Source organism: Phaenicophaeus curvirostris, chromosome 7, assembly GCF_032191515.1.
Source record: "Phaenicophaeus curvirostris isolate KB17595 chromosome 7, BPBGC_Pcur_1.0, whole genome shotgun sequence".
Classification (NCBI taxonomy): domain Eukaryota; kingdom Metazoa; phylum Chordata; class Aves; order Cuculiformes; family Cuculidae; genus Phaenicophaeus; species Phaenicophaeus curvirostris.
The window spans coordinates 30,582,820-30,601,072 of NC_091398.1; the positions used below are offsets into that span (position 1 = coordinate 30,582,820).

Consider the following 18,253-nt stretch of genomic DNA (forward strand, 5'->3'; position numbering starts at 1 on the left):
GTATTCTGTTTTCATAATGTGTTTCCCAGACTGATGTCTGAGATAAAGACCTTAATTTTAAGAGTTAATTCTCTTCCCTCCCCACTTCAAGACAGAGAAGAAGAGATTATTGAATATGGCTTGCTTTTGTTTTGGGAATCCAGGAGATGGGGAAAAGATAAAGAGAAAGATTGGATTAAAGTGTACAAGAAATGTTTACCCTACAAATATTTTACAAATCCATAAAAACAGAAAACAGCCTTTGTTTAGCACTGAGAACTTAGCTTGTATTAGCATTCAGTGCACTTTTCTGAACTCTGGGCACCAGAAAAAGTGAAAAACAGTCCTTTACCATTTCAAGTCAATGACTGAAAAATACAGCTATTTATGTTTTAAGTATAAAACAGGTTTAATCTTGACTGTAAAGTCTTGAGAGTCCTTATACCTGTCTTTTCACTTCAGCTCCATTGATAGGTAAGGGAACTATTATGAATGCCTGAAGTACTGCTTAGTTTTTAACTCAAGCAGTTGTGTACATGAAGAATTTTCTATTGCATCATTTCTTCAGTTTTTGTTGGCAGAGAGTCTTGTTTTCTCTGAGACTCTTTCCCATCATGCTATTCCTGAATATGCATTTTTAAGGAATGAAAACTTCCTTTGTCATAGCATCTGGAGTGATTATTCCATTCCTGTTATGCTGGCGTTAAACTAATTGCCGATTAGCAGGTATAATGAACAAATGCAACTACCAGTGTAATAGAAGACAGTTGGGGTTTTGTTTGCTTTTTTTTATGGGACTGATAAAAATCCCATTTCACAATGAAAAGTTAATGAGCGTGACTGCTCTTCATTACTTGATATTAGTAGGTGCTAAAAGCCTGGGTTTTAAACATATTAGTGTAGTTTAACTATGGTATTAGAACTTGCTGAAATTTTGTGTGAGATGAGAAGCAAAATGCATCAGGCTAAGCTGGAAGTGAAAATGTAGTGAAAATTACCAGGATTTCCCATTTTGCTTATACAAACACAGCATTCAGAGAAACAGAAAGTGCTTCCCTGCAGGTTTTACCAGATACTTGAGTTTATTAGACTTTGGAAGATGAACTGAGGAAAGATGACTACGCTCTTCAACAGCGCGTGTTATTTTAGTTTGAATTGCACAAGGCCATTCATAGTCACTTGATTTTTCTGCGGGATTTAGCAGAAGCAGAGTGCACTTCATGCTGTATTTATAAAGCAAGCTTTCTTTAAGGTTGGAATGGGTCCATCCAACAACCCCAATACCACATTTTTCTGTTAATAAAGTGTCACTATTTACATTCACTTTCAGGAAGGGGTGGCCAAAAGCATGACTCACTTCCACAAGGTGTACATACAATGCTCTATCAGGTTTGATTACCTCAGAGCCTCCTATTTGTGCTTTTAGAGATGCATTAAATGCATTCTTCCTTGCATGTTCTTTAATATCTGAGGCTTTTCAGAGTGGTCTGCTCTCTTTCATTCAGTGTCTGGGCTGATAGCTGGAGTAAGAACTCTTCTCATTTGTGAATCTTCAAATTTTGCTAGGAAATAACTTTTCAGACCATGGAAAAATTGTACACCTCTTCTTTCACACTGCTTCATGGAAGTCTGACACACATACATGTGTATGAAATACATAAGAATATATGTAGAGGGGGAGAGGTGTAGCAAAGAATGCAGCCTTTAACAATGGAGTCTTTGCGTGTGTTACTTGGATTGATTTTTAGCTATATCAAAGCTAGCAGAGAATTAGAAGGTGATGGAAACTGGTTTCCTTGCAGACACCATGATTGCTTAATTCATTGTGGATTCTTTAGTAGATTGATGGTCTCTTTAGCAAAGGACTAAGGAACATCTGTTTAAGGATATTACTTTTCAGCCTTCTGCCTTTCATTCCCCATTTCCACTGCAAGTACAGTGATAAGATTGGTTTTGCTCTCATGATTTGTGTTGGATAAAAAGTAGCCCTTTAATTTGCAAACACTAAACACATGCTATTTGGATCAGCTTTCTGTAAGAATAAAGAGCATTCTAGATAGGTGTTCGGCTTGCAAAACTCTGTGCTTTCTGAATGGTGTTAATATAAAGGGATGCCTTGCTTGATTTTTTTCCTGATTGGAGGTAGTTGATGAGAAGGGTAGCAGCAGGGAGCCTGCTTCAATGTCAGTTGTAGCTCTGTGTTGACAAAGAGTCCAGCTGATCTCTCATCAAGAGTCTGAGGAACCCTGGAGCATCCGGCTGGGTGTGCTGTTCCAATCAGCTGGTCGAATATTCTAGGTACCCTTTTACTTTGGTAAAGCCAAGTGATCTCCCAGTGTCTGTACCCATTTCTTTTGCTTAACATAATAGTGATTCATCAGTTTTATTGATCAAATTGTTTGCCAATGAACTTTACGAAGCACTTCTCTCTAACCGGTAGACTTTGATTTGCTGTCCTGGCTTGACAGAGCTGTCCAGAAGTTGTTCAGTCCTCTTGGAACATTTATGGAGTTTTGTTTTCCTGGGTAATGTTTCTTCCTCAGAGGTAAAGCTTCCTGAGACAGGTAGATGATAAGTACATGTTCAGAAAGTTTGAGGTATGCTCAATGAGAGCTGCATGGGCACTTTACAGGTACCTGGTACAGCGTGCAGAGCTCTCTCTGTCTGACCTGGGTGTGGGGGTGACAGTGTAAGGTTAGTCTGCTAATCCATATACTGAGCAGAGCTTAAGATTGTGGCCTCATTGTCAAGCTCCATGCAAAGCGTGAAAGCAAATGAGAATGTGCTCTCACTCTCATGCTCACTCTGCTGCAGGAGTGCTACGAGAAGGGAGGACAAGAGAAAAGGACATTATCAGCTGGGTGTTCCTGCACTTACTTAGGAGGCCTGATGCCTGCTTTCAACATGACCTTAAATACTGTGATGTGAAATAATTCCAAAGGGCAGAGTCAGCTATACTATATCTTCTGCCTGCTCTTTTCAGGACACAATCCATTCTTCAGGCATCTTATGGTGAGCCCCATTTCCCAGCAAGAGATGTGTGTCATTAAGATGGCACTCTGGATCCCTTTATTTTATTCTTTCCCCATGCTGGGAGGCTATAGTGCACTCCTTGCTGATCAGGTGAGAAGGAGAAGTAGGATGTCCATTAACCTGTATTTCATTTCAGACCAAATGGCAGCAGTCACTTGAAGGACAGGAGAGCATCAAGCATACCTGGATGATGGGAGCAAGAAGTTCATGGCTCTTAGCCACTCACTAAAGGAAGGATTGAAACTGTGGTCATGATGGCAGAGCAGGGTTGCTGGTAACAGCTTTGTCCTGGGTTTGATGGGACTCAAAGGAACATCATTACATGATTTGGCTGTCACAGAACAGGTATTTTATGGCTCTTTCTGGAACTTGAGCTGGACCAGGCAAGAAGTAGTTTGCCATTAGGGGTGGGGTGGCCTCACTGGAGACTTTCAAGGGTGCTTTCATACTGAGGAGCAGCAGCGTGTACAGCAGGGTCTTGTTTTGCTTCACCACTGCCTGCTATGCTGTCAGAGACAGGGGGTGTCAGCTGATAACACAGACCTGCAATGGTTATATTTTTCTTATCTCTAAATCACATTTGATAGTTTGTGTATGATCAGTGACTTCGGAAGGGGTGGCTGCCCTGCAGGTGTGAAGTGCTCCCCTCCCTGTGATGGGAGGGGTTTTGTGCAGGTGTTGACATCTCTTCCAGCCCGATCCTGTGTGGTCCTCGGGAAGCCGTGGTGACAGTGCCTGGCTAAAGCTACGCAGGTCTGTTTCCAGTAGAGGGCAACACTTATTTGCATCTGAAACTCATGTTTAAAGAAAAGATCTCTGCTGCTTGCAGGGGCAGCTCACTCTGTAGCTGTTCTGTGGGGCTTTTGATTCAAATGGTGCTTTGTGCTGCACCAGCATTGCTGCTGAGCTTGTCAGTGCTGGGCTCTCATCATGCTGCTACAATTCCTATATAAAATATATAACCCTGCTTTTTACAGCAAGCAGAAAAATGTTACTGCTGCCATCCCCAGCTCTGCCTGAAATTCAGTGTTCTCAAGTGTCTTGCCCAAGTTGTTCTGGCTTCTTCAATAGAAAAGCCTGTGACAGAAGAGGGGCAAGAGAACAGAAATTGAGTTTTTTCAGCTTAAACCAGCTGAAATTCCCTTTTTTCAGGTTGCATCCTGAGCTATCTCTTCCCATCAGCCTCACCAAATGTCAAACTAGAAGTGATGGTGACCTGAGGAGCAGTTGGGAAGGTTAGCAGGATCAAAATATTTGCCTCTGGGCATAGGTTTTGGGCTGATGTTTGTCCATGTACATTGTGTAACACATGACGAGCAAGCAAAGTATACTGGGAGCGCAGGACGCATGAGTAAGAAAAGTGGCACATCCCAAATCTATCATTGTATGGGCAGGCAGGTACTTGAGGTAGCCAGCTTTGTGTTGGGAGGAAGTGGCAAAGCACCTTAAAATTCATCAAAATGCTTTCTGGATGGGGAAAAAAAGGTGTATTTAGGAAAATAATTCAGTCAGTCAGTGTGTACGGCAGTTTAAATGAGAAGGCACAGCACGGGGGTTACTGGGTTTCCTCCCCTTGAGAATAGGCTTCTCCAGATAGTTTCAAAATCTGCCTGCATCAGATAATGTTCTGAGTTGCTGTTTGTATGATTATGTAGGAGAACATTTAAAGCACTGAATAGTTCTTCACTATCTCACTTAAAGACTGATACTTAAAGTACTTAATGGATTTTTCTTAATACAGCTATGGTCTCAGTACATGTATAAATCCCTCCTGATCATAGAAGGGTTTGTGTTGGAAAGGACCTTAAAGATCACCCAGTTCCAAGTCACACCTGCCATGGGTGGGGACACCTCCCACTGGATTGGGTTGCTCAAGGCCACATTTAACCTGGCCTTGAACACCTCCAGGGATGAAGCAGCCACAATTTCTCTAGGTAACCTATGCCAGTGCCTCATCAGCCTCACAGGAAAACATTTCTTCCTAATGTCTCATCTAAATCTCCTCTCTTTCAGCTTAAAACCATTCCCCCTTATCCTGTCTCTGCAATCCCTGATGAAGAGCCCCTCCTCGGCTTTCCTGGAGCCCCTTTCAGTACTGGAAGGCTGCTATAAGGTCTCTCTGGTGCCTTCTCTTTTCTAGGCTAAACAAGCCTCAGACAAGCTAGCAAATTACAGATTGTAAGTAATTAATGTTTTTTGTTGCCTGTGTAATGATTCCTGTGCTAAAGGAGTCGTTGTTTCTCAGGTGTACTTCAGGCTAAGTAGGTGGTGTTGTGCATAGCATTTAGTTTTATCTATAAGGACTGAACATGTTGTATTGGCCAGCTCTGCTGCCTCCTTCCAGGTGTCCTTGAGAGAACAAGTACTGAGACACTTTGGGAATTCTTTGGCAAAAAAAAAGGTATTTTTTTTAAAATACAAACTTTTTTTTCCTTAAAGAGGAAAGCAAAAACTTATACTTTGTTAAGCTCTTCAGTTACACCAACGTACAAGGCTTTGAGAGTAATGTCTCCAGGCAAGTGGGTGCATAAGAGGGACCCAGGGGAGTTTGCTGTGGCCCAAGGCTCTGTGACGGGGTGTTGTGCAGTTCCAGTGTGTTCCGAACAGCCACCCATCTGTCACTAGTCAGAATGGGATGGTCCTGTGTGCAAAATCAGTCTCCTCTCCTACACAGCTTATGCCTGATCTCTTCACTAGCCAGATGCAGCTAAAATAAAACAGAGACGCTTTACCAGTGAAACAGTGTTTAATAGAGTTAAATTACTTAAATAGATTTCAATTTCCATGGGAAATCATAACTGTATCCATTTTTGCAAGATCCAGAGTAAAGAGTGTGTGAATACCCCTTGAAATGATCATGACTCACTGTCAACAATCACAGCTAGAGATACTGGGGACTTGAAATTTCATTGACAACACAATTTCATAAGATGAATCGAAGTTAAGAAGACTGCAGGCTTTCATAAAGCAGAAAGCAAACCCAAAAAACCGAGTGGATGGAGGGCGTGAAGGTAATGAAACTCAGTGAGGGGGGTGAAAGGAATGGAGAAGGGGGTGGAAAGGCATAACAGCAACTTAAGTATTTTGTGGTGCAACTTAAGTATTTTGCAAACCAGGAAGATGTAAAGGAGCAAAAGTATAGTACAAGGGCAGACTTGGCAGTTTTACAGAAGTCAATATACTATACTTTTTGGAGATGTTTCCTAGTGGAAGAGGGAAGGAAAGGGGCAATGCCATTTAAGCTCACGTTTAAATGGCTTAATGCTGGGGTTATGCTTAGCAATATGGCAAATTAATTAAAGACAGGCCCATGGATTATCACTTACTCTTGTTGTCGAGTAGGAGAAAAAAAATCACCACCACCATAGTGCAATCATTAAGCTGTTAGTACTACAATAATTCTGCCCTGAGAAGACTGGAAAAGAACTTTATTAAATGTCAAAAGATTGGAGTAATTTTTAGTGCTAGCCAAATTCAATATCAAAACTCTCTCCTCATAGAATATAAAAAATATAGCTTTTTTTAAAATTATTCTTTTAATAAAATATCAAGGGATTTTTCTGTAATAGTTAAAAAAGGTACATAAATGGTAACAGTGAACTATTCATAGCCCCCAGTAGTGATAAAGATGTCCCACACAATATCAATGGCACTATATTTTATAGGTCGACCACTTGACATACACATCTGCCATCATGACCTTTTTGTGAAGATCACCTAATTCCTGACAACTGAAAATCTGTGACTCAGTTTAAATAAATGCCAACTACAGGAAAGTCAACTCGATGCTGCAGTACATAGTTCCTTGTAATGTCAAACAGCAGTTGCAATATCAAGACAACTCTCATATCAGCAGGATTCTAGTAAGACCATGTATGAAAAACAATTTTTTTAAAAGAAAAGTTCAAATGAGATTATTTTTTCCTCTTCTTCTAAGAGCTCCTGTCACAGTTAGTTAGAAGATTTGCTTAGAGCTCATTTCAACACGTTTGACTGATACCGTCTCAGTAGCTAAAACTCAAAGGTCCTGTTTCCGTTTGTTAAGATGCCACCCTCTGCTTGAATGCTGCATACTGTGTGACTACCGCCTTTTGGTTTTTCCTCTTCTTTGGGGTTGTATATTTTTCTGGGTTTTCATTTTTAAATGCTTGGAAACTCACCTGTTTGTTGTTGGTTGATTGTATAATGAGAATCTGAAAACTGCCAAGTCTGTGATTAGAGTATTAGAGCACAAAAAAAATGTTACACAAAAGTCTACAGGTTATGTACACCTCCCACCACACCTTGGTGTGGACAGCCTGCCTTGTAATTTATATATAATTTACAAAATATAGAATTTGGTATATCTGTTAGATCTCCATGTTTTCAATATTACAAAATAAAAAATACAAAAAAAACCCACAACAAATTTCAGGGGAGTTCTCCCCACAAAGTGTCTCTTGTTTACATCTAGTCTTTCCCATGTAAACCGATAGATACCAAAGAAGAGCACAGAAGACTTTTTAATAAATATGGTTGTAGAGCCATCTTTCTTTATCTCAATCTTCCCCTTCATCAGATGTGCCAGCCCCACTCAGCAGAGCAGTCATTTAGCCATGTAGAAGAAGAGAAAAGAGGGGGCGAGGGCTGTAATGTCCGTTCACACTAAAAGATTACCAGTGCCCTTCTAAAAGGCCTTTTTGTGTGCTGCAACTGTGTGTCAATTTTGAAAGCCCATTCAAAACAGCTAAGAAAAGCACAGTGGTACACCTCAAATAGCTGGCAGTATGGGATGGAAACATTATGGGAGTGCAAATCCATTCCAAAATAATGCTTTGTAGTGAATCATACATTCCTTCAACCAATTAAGTGTTGTGTTGCGTCAATAAATATTTAAATAGCTTCTTATATCATCCTGTGGTAGCAGCCTTTTTTAAAAATTCCAAATTCATGTCTTATCTGTGAACTCTGTAGTACACATCTTTGGTCGATTTAGCACTCAGCCAGGAACAACTCCAAGGTGGTTTCTATCGATTGCCTTTCGTGACGGTGGCCAAAGAGTTTGCTGATACCAGCACTAGAGTCACGGTGTGAAATTCCAGCTGCACCGCGTTTTCAGCTTCACTGCCAAAAAGTGATTCTTCTCCGATTCACAATCTTCGGCAATACAAATTCCGTCTTTGAGTGACGCTGCAATCAGTGCTAACTCATTGGAGGCCCTTCGTTTAGAAAGTAGGTGGTCATTTCTCCTTTGCCTTTGACCTTAATGACCCCTCGATATTCCAGCTGATAGTTGTTGGCTGCTAAAACCTGGTACATGTCTGTAGTTACCTGCAGAATAAACAAGAGTAAGCGGATGCTTCTCATGCATTCCACACAGTTGTTTGATTTTGGAGTAATCCACAGGCAAAATTAAAGTAGACCCAACTATTTTGTTTCTAAGCAAGTTAACTAACTTCTGCGTTTCAATCACTAAAAAGGCGGGCACAACTTGCAGAGCAAACACAACCTTTATAAACTGAAACACTACAGATGTCACAGAAGTTGCACAAGTTGAGGAGAACCACATCTTTAAAGGAGGTCACAGGATAAAAAGAAATGAGTCAGTTTGACATACACACTTGGCAGTTCAAGATACTTAGATGCATTCACTGTATCACTGGTGTGGTAGTAGGAAAAGAGGGTAAAAATATGCTAAGTCCTAAAAATAATGGCTTAAAAACTGTAGTGGATGTTTAATTTAAAAGGTGTCATTTGGCCATTCATTTGGTTTTATGGAAGAGAAGGTAATATGGAAATGAGAAAGACTGAACAAACAAAATAACCTTAGCCAGCATCCAAATTCTTTGAGCCGATGTCATTAAAAAATAATCACTTGTGCTGCAGAATAACAAGTTTAAATACCAAATTTCCCAAGGTATTTATTTATTTATTACACTGTATTTTCTCACCCTTTTTCAGGTGGCTTTAAATATTGCCACTTCTGCCTTCCGATGGCTGTAACATTGCTCTGCTGATTTGCTTAACCAGAATAAGAGCTGTTCATGGATTGACTTGCAGGAAAATTTAAGGGGTGTTGGATAGGTATTGATCCAGTTAACCGACAGCTTAATTGTTAGGAACAGCATGGCTTCCCCTCTTGGGTTTTACATCAGTTACTCTATTTTTACCTCCCTTCAGTTCTTTCCTAAGGAATGGAAATCTGTTACTGTGGACACTGGCTCAGTGAAAGCAGGACAGTGGAATTGAATCACTGGAAAGGGCACTGTCTGAAGGCCAAGGAGATGTTTGATTACATGACAGTTTCCATTAACCCCTTGAACCATCCCTTTTCTCTTGTTATATATCCCCATCCTGTTGATGCCTTGCTAGCCTCACAGCATACACAGCGTTGCGAACAGAGACGTGAATCACAGAAATAGATATCTGAATCAAGCCCTTGGAAAATAAAATCACTTGCAGTTGCATGGAGCTGAACAGCAAAGCTGGCAGCACAAGTGAGTAAGCATCACAGCAGGACTGTGCTCATAGTGCCAGAGAGGCACTCAGGGAAGAAAACTCAGCTCAACACTTCTCACCAGAACTCAACTGCAAGTTTTTTACGAAAGGTTGCAAAGTTGGTCAACATTAAAATATGAAACTTGATGGCACCTCCCAGCTGGGGCAATTTCTTTCAATACTGCGTAAGTAAATGAAATAAAATGAAACCAAAATTCCAGTTCTAATGAAATTTCAAAGCCTGTGACACAGGGCTGGCACTGTAAGTTCTCCAATGATTTCCTTACCTGAATCCTGTCAGGCACTCCCGTACTGTCCATTCTGCTGGCTACATTCACTGTGTTGCCCCATATGTCATACTGGGGTTTGCGTGCTCCTATCACCCCAGCTACGACGGGACCAATATTGAGGCCTGGAAAGAGAGGAGAAATCCTACAACACTCAGATCCATTACAGGTGAATCACGTGAAGGCTGAACATTGGAAAAAAAATCCACATGGAAAGGGTCATTGGGCACTGGCAGAGGCTGCCCAGGGAGGTGGTTGAATCACCTTCCCTGGAGGTGTTTAAGGGATGGGTGGACGAGGTGCTGAGGGGCATGGTTTAGTGTTTGATAGGAATGGTTGGACTCAATGATGCGATGTGTCTTTTCCAACCTGGTGATTCTATGATTCTATGAAGCTTTGAGGTGAGCTATTTTTCAGACAATAAAAACCATCCTGAGGCTCATTGGCTTTACCTGTGCTTTACACTGACATGTAAAGCTATGGCCAAACTGTGAGGAAGGAAGCTTTTAAAGAAAAGTTCGCTTCTTTGATCCATTATGACTGTCTGACTGGCAGCACAGGCTGGATCTGCTCAATTCACAACTACTTTCTAGTACCAGGTAACAGGATAAGGATTATTTGCCATCCAGCTGCCAAGCAAACTGCTTACTTGGAAGTAAGAACACAGCTGCTGAGCACCCGCAAGGCAGCAGCCTGACAGCCTTCCGGAACAAACACCACACTTGACATCCTCACAGTCCTTCTCCTTCTCTGTCTTTTTATTCCCTGACTTGAAAGACAATTTAATGTCCAAGAATGGTGGAGCTAGGACCACAGGAAGGGTGGGAAGGAGCATGTCACAGGCAAAATGAGCCTAAGCTCAACTACCACAACCACCACATGCCATGGTAAGAGCTCTATGCCAAGGCTGGTTGTCCAACTGCTCCTAATTCTCTAGGGAGCTTCAGTAATAATGCTGCTACCCTAACAAAACTGCTCTGATGTTTCAGAGAGGCCAAAGTGATCACCAGGCACAAGACAATGACCATCACTGTACAACTAAGGTACCATCTATGGTTTTTTACCCTCCATAAAATCCTCAGCTCAGAATGACCACTCTGTACATTACCCTGTAAGCACAGTGCCATTACCTATCTTCATCTGGAAGTTGTTGAATGAATGTTCATTAATGTATTTCATTTGGTCCATTAACCTCATAGCAAAATCAGCCAGAGCTTTGATATGCGTCTTCCCTTCCTTGTCGTAAGTGGAATCGTTGAGGCCTGACGCAGCCATATAGGTGCTGCCGATGGTCTTGATCTTCTCCAGCTGCCGAAACTGGTCTTCACTTATTATCTGTTTCACAAGGGCAAAAGAAGCAAATAAGCCTTGACAAACCCATACATGCTGGTAACATCCTTGCCACGTGGCAAGAGCCTCCACTGCTCAGAGTATAGGAAGAAAGGAAATTAGGTATTTGGAGGAGCGATGAGAGAGTAGAACGGATTTCAACGTGGAAAAAAGAAAAAAAAAAGATAATTAAAGACTTCTAGAGCAAGCAGAAATTAATTATGGCACAAGGATTCAATAAGCCACCTTCCTTCGGGAGCTCAGCAAAGCGCAACTAAACTCATTGATTCAGTTCACTCTGTCCGCCCTGATTTTCTGTGACTTACTTCATCAAAATCGGCAATGATCTCGTTGAGCAGCCTTAGACATTCCACCCCTTCGTTGTTGGCCTCCAGCTCCACGTAAAACTCTGAGAAGTTGCTTATGGAGGCAAACATGACAGCCACGCACTCACAGGACTGGTAGTACAGTTCATCATTTCGCCGCTCCTGAGCCAAGAAATGGGCTGCCACATCCTTTGGCAAAATGTTGTGGAGGAGGCGTCTGTTATAGGCCTGAAGCTCCTCCATTTCTTCTTTCTCTTCAGTGGCCTAGTTTAGGAGGGAGAGACAGTGATGCACTTAATCTTTTGCAAACTGGAGGTAAAAAAAAAAAAAAAAAAAAAAAAAGTTGTAAAATTAACTGGCAGGGAGGACAGAAACAGAAGAAATGGGGGAACTGCAAAAGAGAGAGCAGAACCAGAGAGATGAAGGAACTTGTGTTTTACAGTGGAAGATGGTCTGTCTCTTTGTGTGCACATATGTATGTAAAAGCAGGCACAGAAAAGCACCAGAATCCAATGTTATATTTCCAGGCCCTGAGTTGGGTAACCTGTACAAGGGAAACTCCACTGCTGTCCTACCATCCACAAAACCACACATCTGGCTTTCTTAGTCAAGCATAATGGGTTTCAGGAGGACAAAGACCACTCATCATTGCTGAAGTCTGATTACATGACTGGCACTGAATTTTAATCCTCTCCCTGCATTCCCCCCAAACGCTCACATAGCTAAAGGAAAGAACCCTCCTTTTCAACAAGGTTTTCTGAGGTGCAATGATGGTCATGAAGTACAGTTACCACAGAGCCCCTGAAACAGGCCAGTCCGACACTCTGGAGAGGACTTTTCAAGAGCCTGTAAAGCCCATGTCTGCTGTGGAACTGGGGAAACAGGAGGACAATGGATTGTCTTGTTTCTGTGCTAATGGCTGTGGATTTGGGTTTATGTTCAGATGGAACCAGAGCTTCAGGAGGGACATAGCTACGATGCACCTACGCCTAGGGGACTAAGATAAAAAAAAGCATTTAGAGTTCAGTAGATTAATCAGATTTCAGAACCAGATTTGATTTCTCTTTGCAGACTTGCACGGTACTAGCATTACCTCAGTTTGTTGTTTCTGATTTGTAGCTAAAGGTAAAGAAGGGCATGTAGTGATCATCTCTCCTCCATGACCTGATAGCAGCAGTATTTCCCTGCCTTGTTTTACTTTTTGCCTTTTTGAATAGTTCTGAGCAAAGAAAAACCAGGATCAGGCAAGAATTAGGGAAGGTGCTGGTGAGACAGAGGTCGCCCAGAGTGGTTTGTCTTATGGGAGCCCTGAGGAACTGTCCTGGGCACAGCACCCTCCGCTTCTGCACAGGCACCAGGCAAAATGTGTGGCCTTTAGAAACGGGTCTGCTTCAAATCTCTTTAATAATTTTTGTCACTGCTGGAGAGCTGGAGCCTTAAAAGGGGAAGACTTCCCTAGCACATTTGGGCCTCGGCATGGATGGACACAGCTCACCCGTACTCTCCAGCTTTCACTTCATGAGGGGAGAAGGGAAAACTGCCCCACATCCCTTCAGCACATGCTGGTAAAGGCAAAGTTATTATTGCAAAGTACTTACAGCTTTGCTTGTGGATGCTGGTTGAGAGAGCTGGGGTTGTTTAGCCTGGAGAAGAGGAGGCTGAGGGGAGACCTCATTGCTCTCTACAACTACCTGAAAGGAGGTTGTGGAGAGGAGGGTGCTGGCCTCTTCTCCCAAGTGACAGGGGACAGGACAAGAGGGAATGGCCTCAAGCTCCGCCAGGGGAGGTTCAGGCTGGACATTAGGAAAAAATTCTTCACAGAAAGGGTCACTGGACACTGGAACAGGCTGCCCAGGGAGGTGGTTGATTCACCGTGTTTAAGGCACGGGTGGACGAGGTGCTGAGGGACATGGTTTAGTGTTTGATAGGAATGGTTGGACTAGATGATCCGGTGTGTCTCTTCCAACCTGGTGATTCTATGATTCTGAAACAGGACATTTGAATCTGGATTTGACGGTGAACAGCTCAGTAGCTTTACATTAATGCTGATGACTACATGTATTTGTCCAGCACGGCAAACATCTACTAACCTGGAGTTTCCAGAGGAAATCAAGCCTTGCAGTGGATTCCACTTGCTGGGCATGCAAGTACAGTGCCAGGACAAAGACAGTAATGATGACCGGTGTCACAATCTTCAGTGCGACTCGTGTCATCGCTGCAGAGCTGCAGCCAGTGAAAGAGCAGAATTCCCTGGTTAGTCTCAGCACAGAGGAACACAGCTTAGCCACGCTCCACAGTCCCCACTTTAAAGCTAACCAGCCTCTGAAGAGAAGGCTTTTTTCTTTTTTCTCAAAGCACGTGTGGGTAAAGGGGCAAAACAATACCTGCAAAAAAACTGAGGACTTTGTCTCATAGGTGCTGCTTTCTAAAGCAGAACTTCAAAATTGGGAATTTAATCCAACTTATTCAAAAGGGTTAACATCAGTATAAAAGCCATTTTTTTGAGAATGGCCACACGTGCTCAGTCACGAATATGCTTGGCAAAATTGAATTGCTCACAGCTCTTCAGACTGTATTCTCTGTGTCTCCTGCACTGGCTTCCCCAGCCTCCTATATCTGAAGCTGTGCTACACTTCTTTAATTAGTTGCTTCTTAATGGCCTTTATTTTGTAAGCATTCTATAAGCTGAAAAGAACACTAAGACACATTCCCATTCCTTCTGACAAGCAGGCAAATCTGAATTACAGATTACACAGTATAAAAATATTGTTTTGATAAAACCTTTGAATTGTAATGATAAGTAAGCATTAGCAGACACTCTATAAAGCAAGTTGGCATAAGTCCCACAGGGAAGAGGATGCTCTGAGAGCAGCTCTAGCTGCAAAAGGACAGTGTTCAATCCACTTAGGGCATTTGCACTGTGTTGCACCAGCTCACAACAATGCACAGTCAAATACCAGACACTATTGGTGAGTCGACGTGCTGATATTGCACCTTGTGAACAGAAAAAGCCTACTATCAAAACCCATAAAAATATTTCATGACAAAGTGACTCACCATGGTAACGTTGCATTTGCAGACACGCTGAAAATAAAAAACCACAAACAGAAGGTCAGTAGAATGTTTGGCTCCCTCCAGCACCTGTCCCTCTATGCATCACTCAGCTGCAGCTCTGCAGTGAGGCACCTCTGACACAGTGTGGGGCTATAGCCCTTTTAAAGGAGAAAACTACAAAAAGATTGGGAGGAGGAGAAAAAAGGTCACCTGAACTACTCTCAAAAATCCAGAGTGATGGCACAACATGGTTAATGTGGTTAAAATATCTAAGAAGCACTAAGAGTAAGAGAATCATTTGGCATTTTAAAGTCAGTGTGGGATATTTAGGAAATGCCTGCACATCCATCACTACTTTCTTAGGTCAGCATGAAAAATTGGATCTAAAGGAGGAAGCTTTTGGTTAATATCTTATGAGGGATAGCTCCTCTCTTCCTAATTTATTGTAATGCAGAGATGGATTTAATTCCTTTAACTCTAGCACTATTCCCTTCTTCTGTAAGCTGGTCATCTCCAGCGCTGTGCCCAGCTGTGGGTACTGCACACAAGTGCACTAAAGAAAACCTTTATGTGGATTGCTATTACTATCCACAACGCTGCAAAGCACTCGTACGAAGTGGAGCTGAAGATGGAGGGTGTTCTTTTCTTACAGCGAATGGATGGAAAGGAGCTTTCTAGTAGATAGTAGCTGGCTGAGTTCCTGACTGATTGATTGCTCAGTGCTGCTGGGTTCCTTCTCAAGCGTGGGTGGAGTATTAGGTGGCTGAGAACTATGCACACGTGTCTCTTAAAACGCTATTTAAATGAAAAGAAAGAGATCAGTGGCAAAATTACTGTAGCGTCATTGATGCAATTACAGCTTTGCAGGCTACTAACATGATATATCTTTTATGCTGAGAATCTCACAGCTGTCCTGAGAGCTTTGAACCTCAGTTTTCTGCGCCTGAGGAGAACCTCTCACCACAGAATCAGAGCCACAGATCATCAAAATCGAAGTAGCTGAGGGAGCCTTCCTGGACATAAAATTGAAAAATAAAAGCATAGTGGCTCACTAACCTTGTTCTGAGGTATTTTCTGCAGCTCTGAGCATGGAATTTCTTCTGACAAGGATTTTGCAAACAACCATTGTCTTGCACACAATCTATTGTGAGACCTCTTGGCCAGCACCAGCATGGAATATATGTGCTTGGATGTGGACCTAGTTTGGGAACCCCGGGGACAACAGCTCCCACACTAAAGGATAGATCTAGTTGGAATTGCAGACACTTCTCACATGCAGCATGATTCCCCTTCTCCCTAAAATCAATACCAGGCCAAGGATAGCTGCCTGCCCCACATTATCACTCTGTCTTATGATGGGACCAAGGCAGATCTGACCCTCTGTACTGGGGCTGCAGCTCACTGTGGGTGTTACCCTCATCTTAAAACCCTCGCAGAGACTGTGCAAACCCAATGCAAGCAATAACACTGTTGCATTGGTAGGTTGCTCCCTGTGGGACAGACGTTTCCCATAGCAGATGTCTAATTACTGTAAGGTAACACAGAAATAAGCTCGCTAAACACACTCCTGCTCATTTTCAGAAGGAAAGGTGGTTGATTTCGGGGACAGCTCCCACAGGACAGGAGCACACCTATTCTCACAGCCATGATGCCAAGAATAGACAGTCCTCTTAGCTCACAAACCACAGCTCAAACGAAATGATGGGCTTGACGAACAAATCACTGGGCAAAGCTCTTTGAAGTCCACCATGCAGGAACACTACTTAGAAAATCACATTGGCCCATCAGATCTTTAAAACCAATGCATTAGTTTTATCATTTACACGGAGGAAAGGTAATATGATAGTGCATCTAGTTACACTTCATGTGCAACCACACTGGTGTGTCACTGCAGTCAAGCCTAGCAACTCCCAACGTGCTATAATCAGCCTTTCAGTTGCTTGCATGCTGGGTTGGTATGTACACAGAAGCGTGAAGTGACATCTGCATCACTTCTAATTAGTCAGAGAACCGTAATGGCTGCAGAGCAGACAGTAATTATGCAGCTACAACGGGCACGCAATTAAAGTAGTATGAGGTCATGGCTGATTTTTTATTAATATCAGCTGGACAATAAGGTAACTCTGAACTGTGTGCTACATGCTGAGTTCCCATTTCTCACAATACACAAATGAACTACCAGCCATTGGGACAATAAATAGCTGTCTATGGAGCTCTCTGGATGAAACAAGTATCATTTAGTGAGAGATAATACAGCATCACAGAAAGCTATTTCTGGGAAAACATGCTAACCTTCTCCACTTTACTACTGACATTTTGATTGTGAAGTGACGTAAATTATAAGTGCTGTAATTTCACTTAGTACTTGACTTACAAGAATGAAATTATGTTCGGGATATAAAATGCTTTTATTTCTCTAATTGCATTAGAAAATGCTAAATAGCTTCCTCTTTTGGAATACAAAACATCTGCAAAAACAGGAGGGAAACCTCATTCTCCCTATACCCCCACAGAAAGCTCTGTGGGGTTTCCTACAAAATTTCATTTGCCTAAGTTAACAAAATAGTTTAAGTCATTACCGCCAATGGCAGTAAAAGCCATATCTCCACTAATTATTACTGGGCACACAGGAATGTTATAATCATGGAATATTTATGTGAAGGACAGAAGTAACCAGGCACATCCAGCTTGAAGGGGTTAATAGCCATCAAGAAATTTTAGTTGCAATTAGGGCAACTAAACAAGCTATTTCATAACATACGAGATAGCACTGGGAAGGACCATGGGCATCTTCTCAACCACCCTCATGGCCGAGACAGGAGCAACCACATTTATCATTGACAAATATTTCACCTAAACTTGTGATTTCTAGATTTCTGATTGTTCTATGCTGCTCTGGACTCTCCATTATTCTGAACTGCTTTCTAGCCCCAAGCTGGAAAACATACTCCAGGTTAGGCTGTCCCACTTCTGGGTAGACCAGTGGTCTACTTCTCATGTCTTGCAGGCAACTCTCCTTATAATACATCCTAGCACCATGTTCACCTTTGGATAACACCATGATATTATCAGCTCAGGTACAACTTGATGCAAGCACAACTGTTGTCTACAAGGGGAAATTGTCAAAACAAGTAGTGAACACAACACCACAATTCCCAGTGAGAAGTGAAACTTGTGGAGGAGGGCAGGTTTGCGAACATGCCAAGTTTCCCTCCCTGAAGTGACCTTCAGGAGAGGGGTAACCATGTCAGGGGAAGGAGGTTGCTATCATGATTAATATGCGACCTGGTGATGACAAACCTTTGTGACCAAAAGAGGGAATGTCTACTTCCACTTAGCCGAGTGTGGTGGGAATTGTGCTGAGACAGGCTGTGATGCTGGATTTTTCATACGTGGACATGCGTCCAACAGCAATCGACAGGAGATCACTAGTCAAATGTCAACCACCACTGTTCTACCACCCAAATCTGGGTTTGACATACCAGATGTTTGAACGTCTCAGTGGTTCATCATCACATCCCCGAGCCAGCTCAAGTTTGTTGGAGTTTTTTCTTTCTTTTTTGAGAAAAGACATTTCTATATTGGGAATGAAATACTAGAAGAAATGAGAATGACTAACTACAGCTCCCCATTTCTGGAAGAAAAAGAAACATAGATCCACTCTGATTCCAGTTACATTTTGTTATTAACAGATAGTTCATTAGGTAAGTCCCAGATTAAAAAGATCTTAAAGGGAACTGTGTTCTACTCTTCAGAGGTGGGGAATAG

The 18,253-nt window shown here is 42.2% G+C and overlaps 1 protein-coding gene across 1 annotated transcript in view; it reads right to left on the minus strand.

Annotated features, from left to right (window-relative positions):
- Positions 1 to 6,540: 6,540 nt before the first annotated feature.
- The window catches only part of ADCY5 (adenylate cyclase 5), a 213,472-nt gene continuing 201,759 nt past the window's right edge, over positions 6,541 to 18,253 (minus strand). Inside the window, exons 16-21 of the mRNA XM_069861431.1 lie at positions 14,489 to 14,515; positions 13,522 to 13,654; positions 11,432 to 11,695; positions 10,907 to 11,111; positions 9,777 to 9,901; positions 6,541 to 8,322 (exon numbers count right to left, since the gene is read on the minus strand). Of these exons, the coding sequence (XP_069717532.1) occupies positions 8,194 to 8,322; positions 9,777 to 9,901; positions 10,907 to 11,111; positions 11,432 to 11,695; positions 13,522 to 13,654; positions 14,489 to 14,515 (883 nt within the window). The 3' untranslated portion in view covers positions 6,541 to 8,193. The remainder of the gene's footprint in view (positions 8,323 to 9,776; positions 9,902 to 10,906; positions 11,112 to 11,431; positions 11,696 to 13,521; positions 13,655 to 14,488; positions 14,516 to 18,253) is intronic.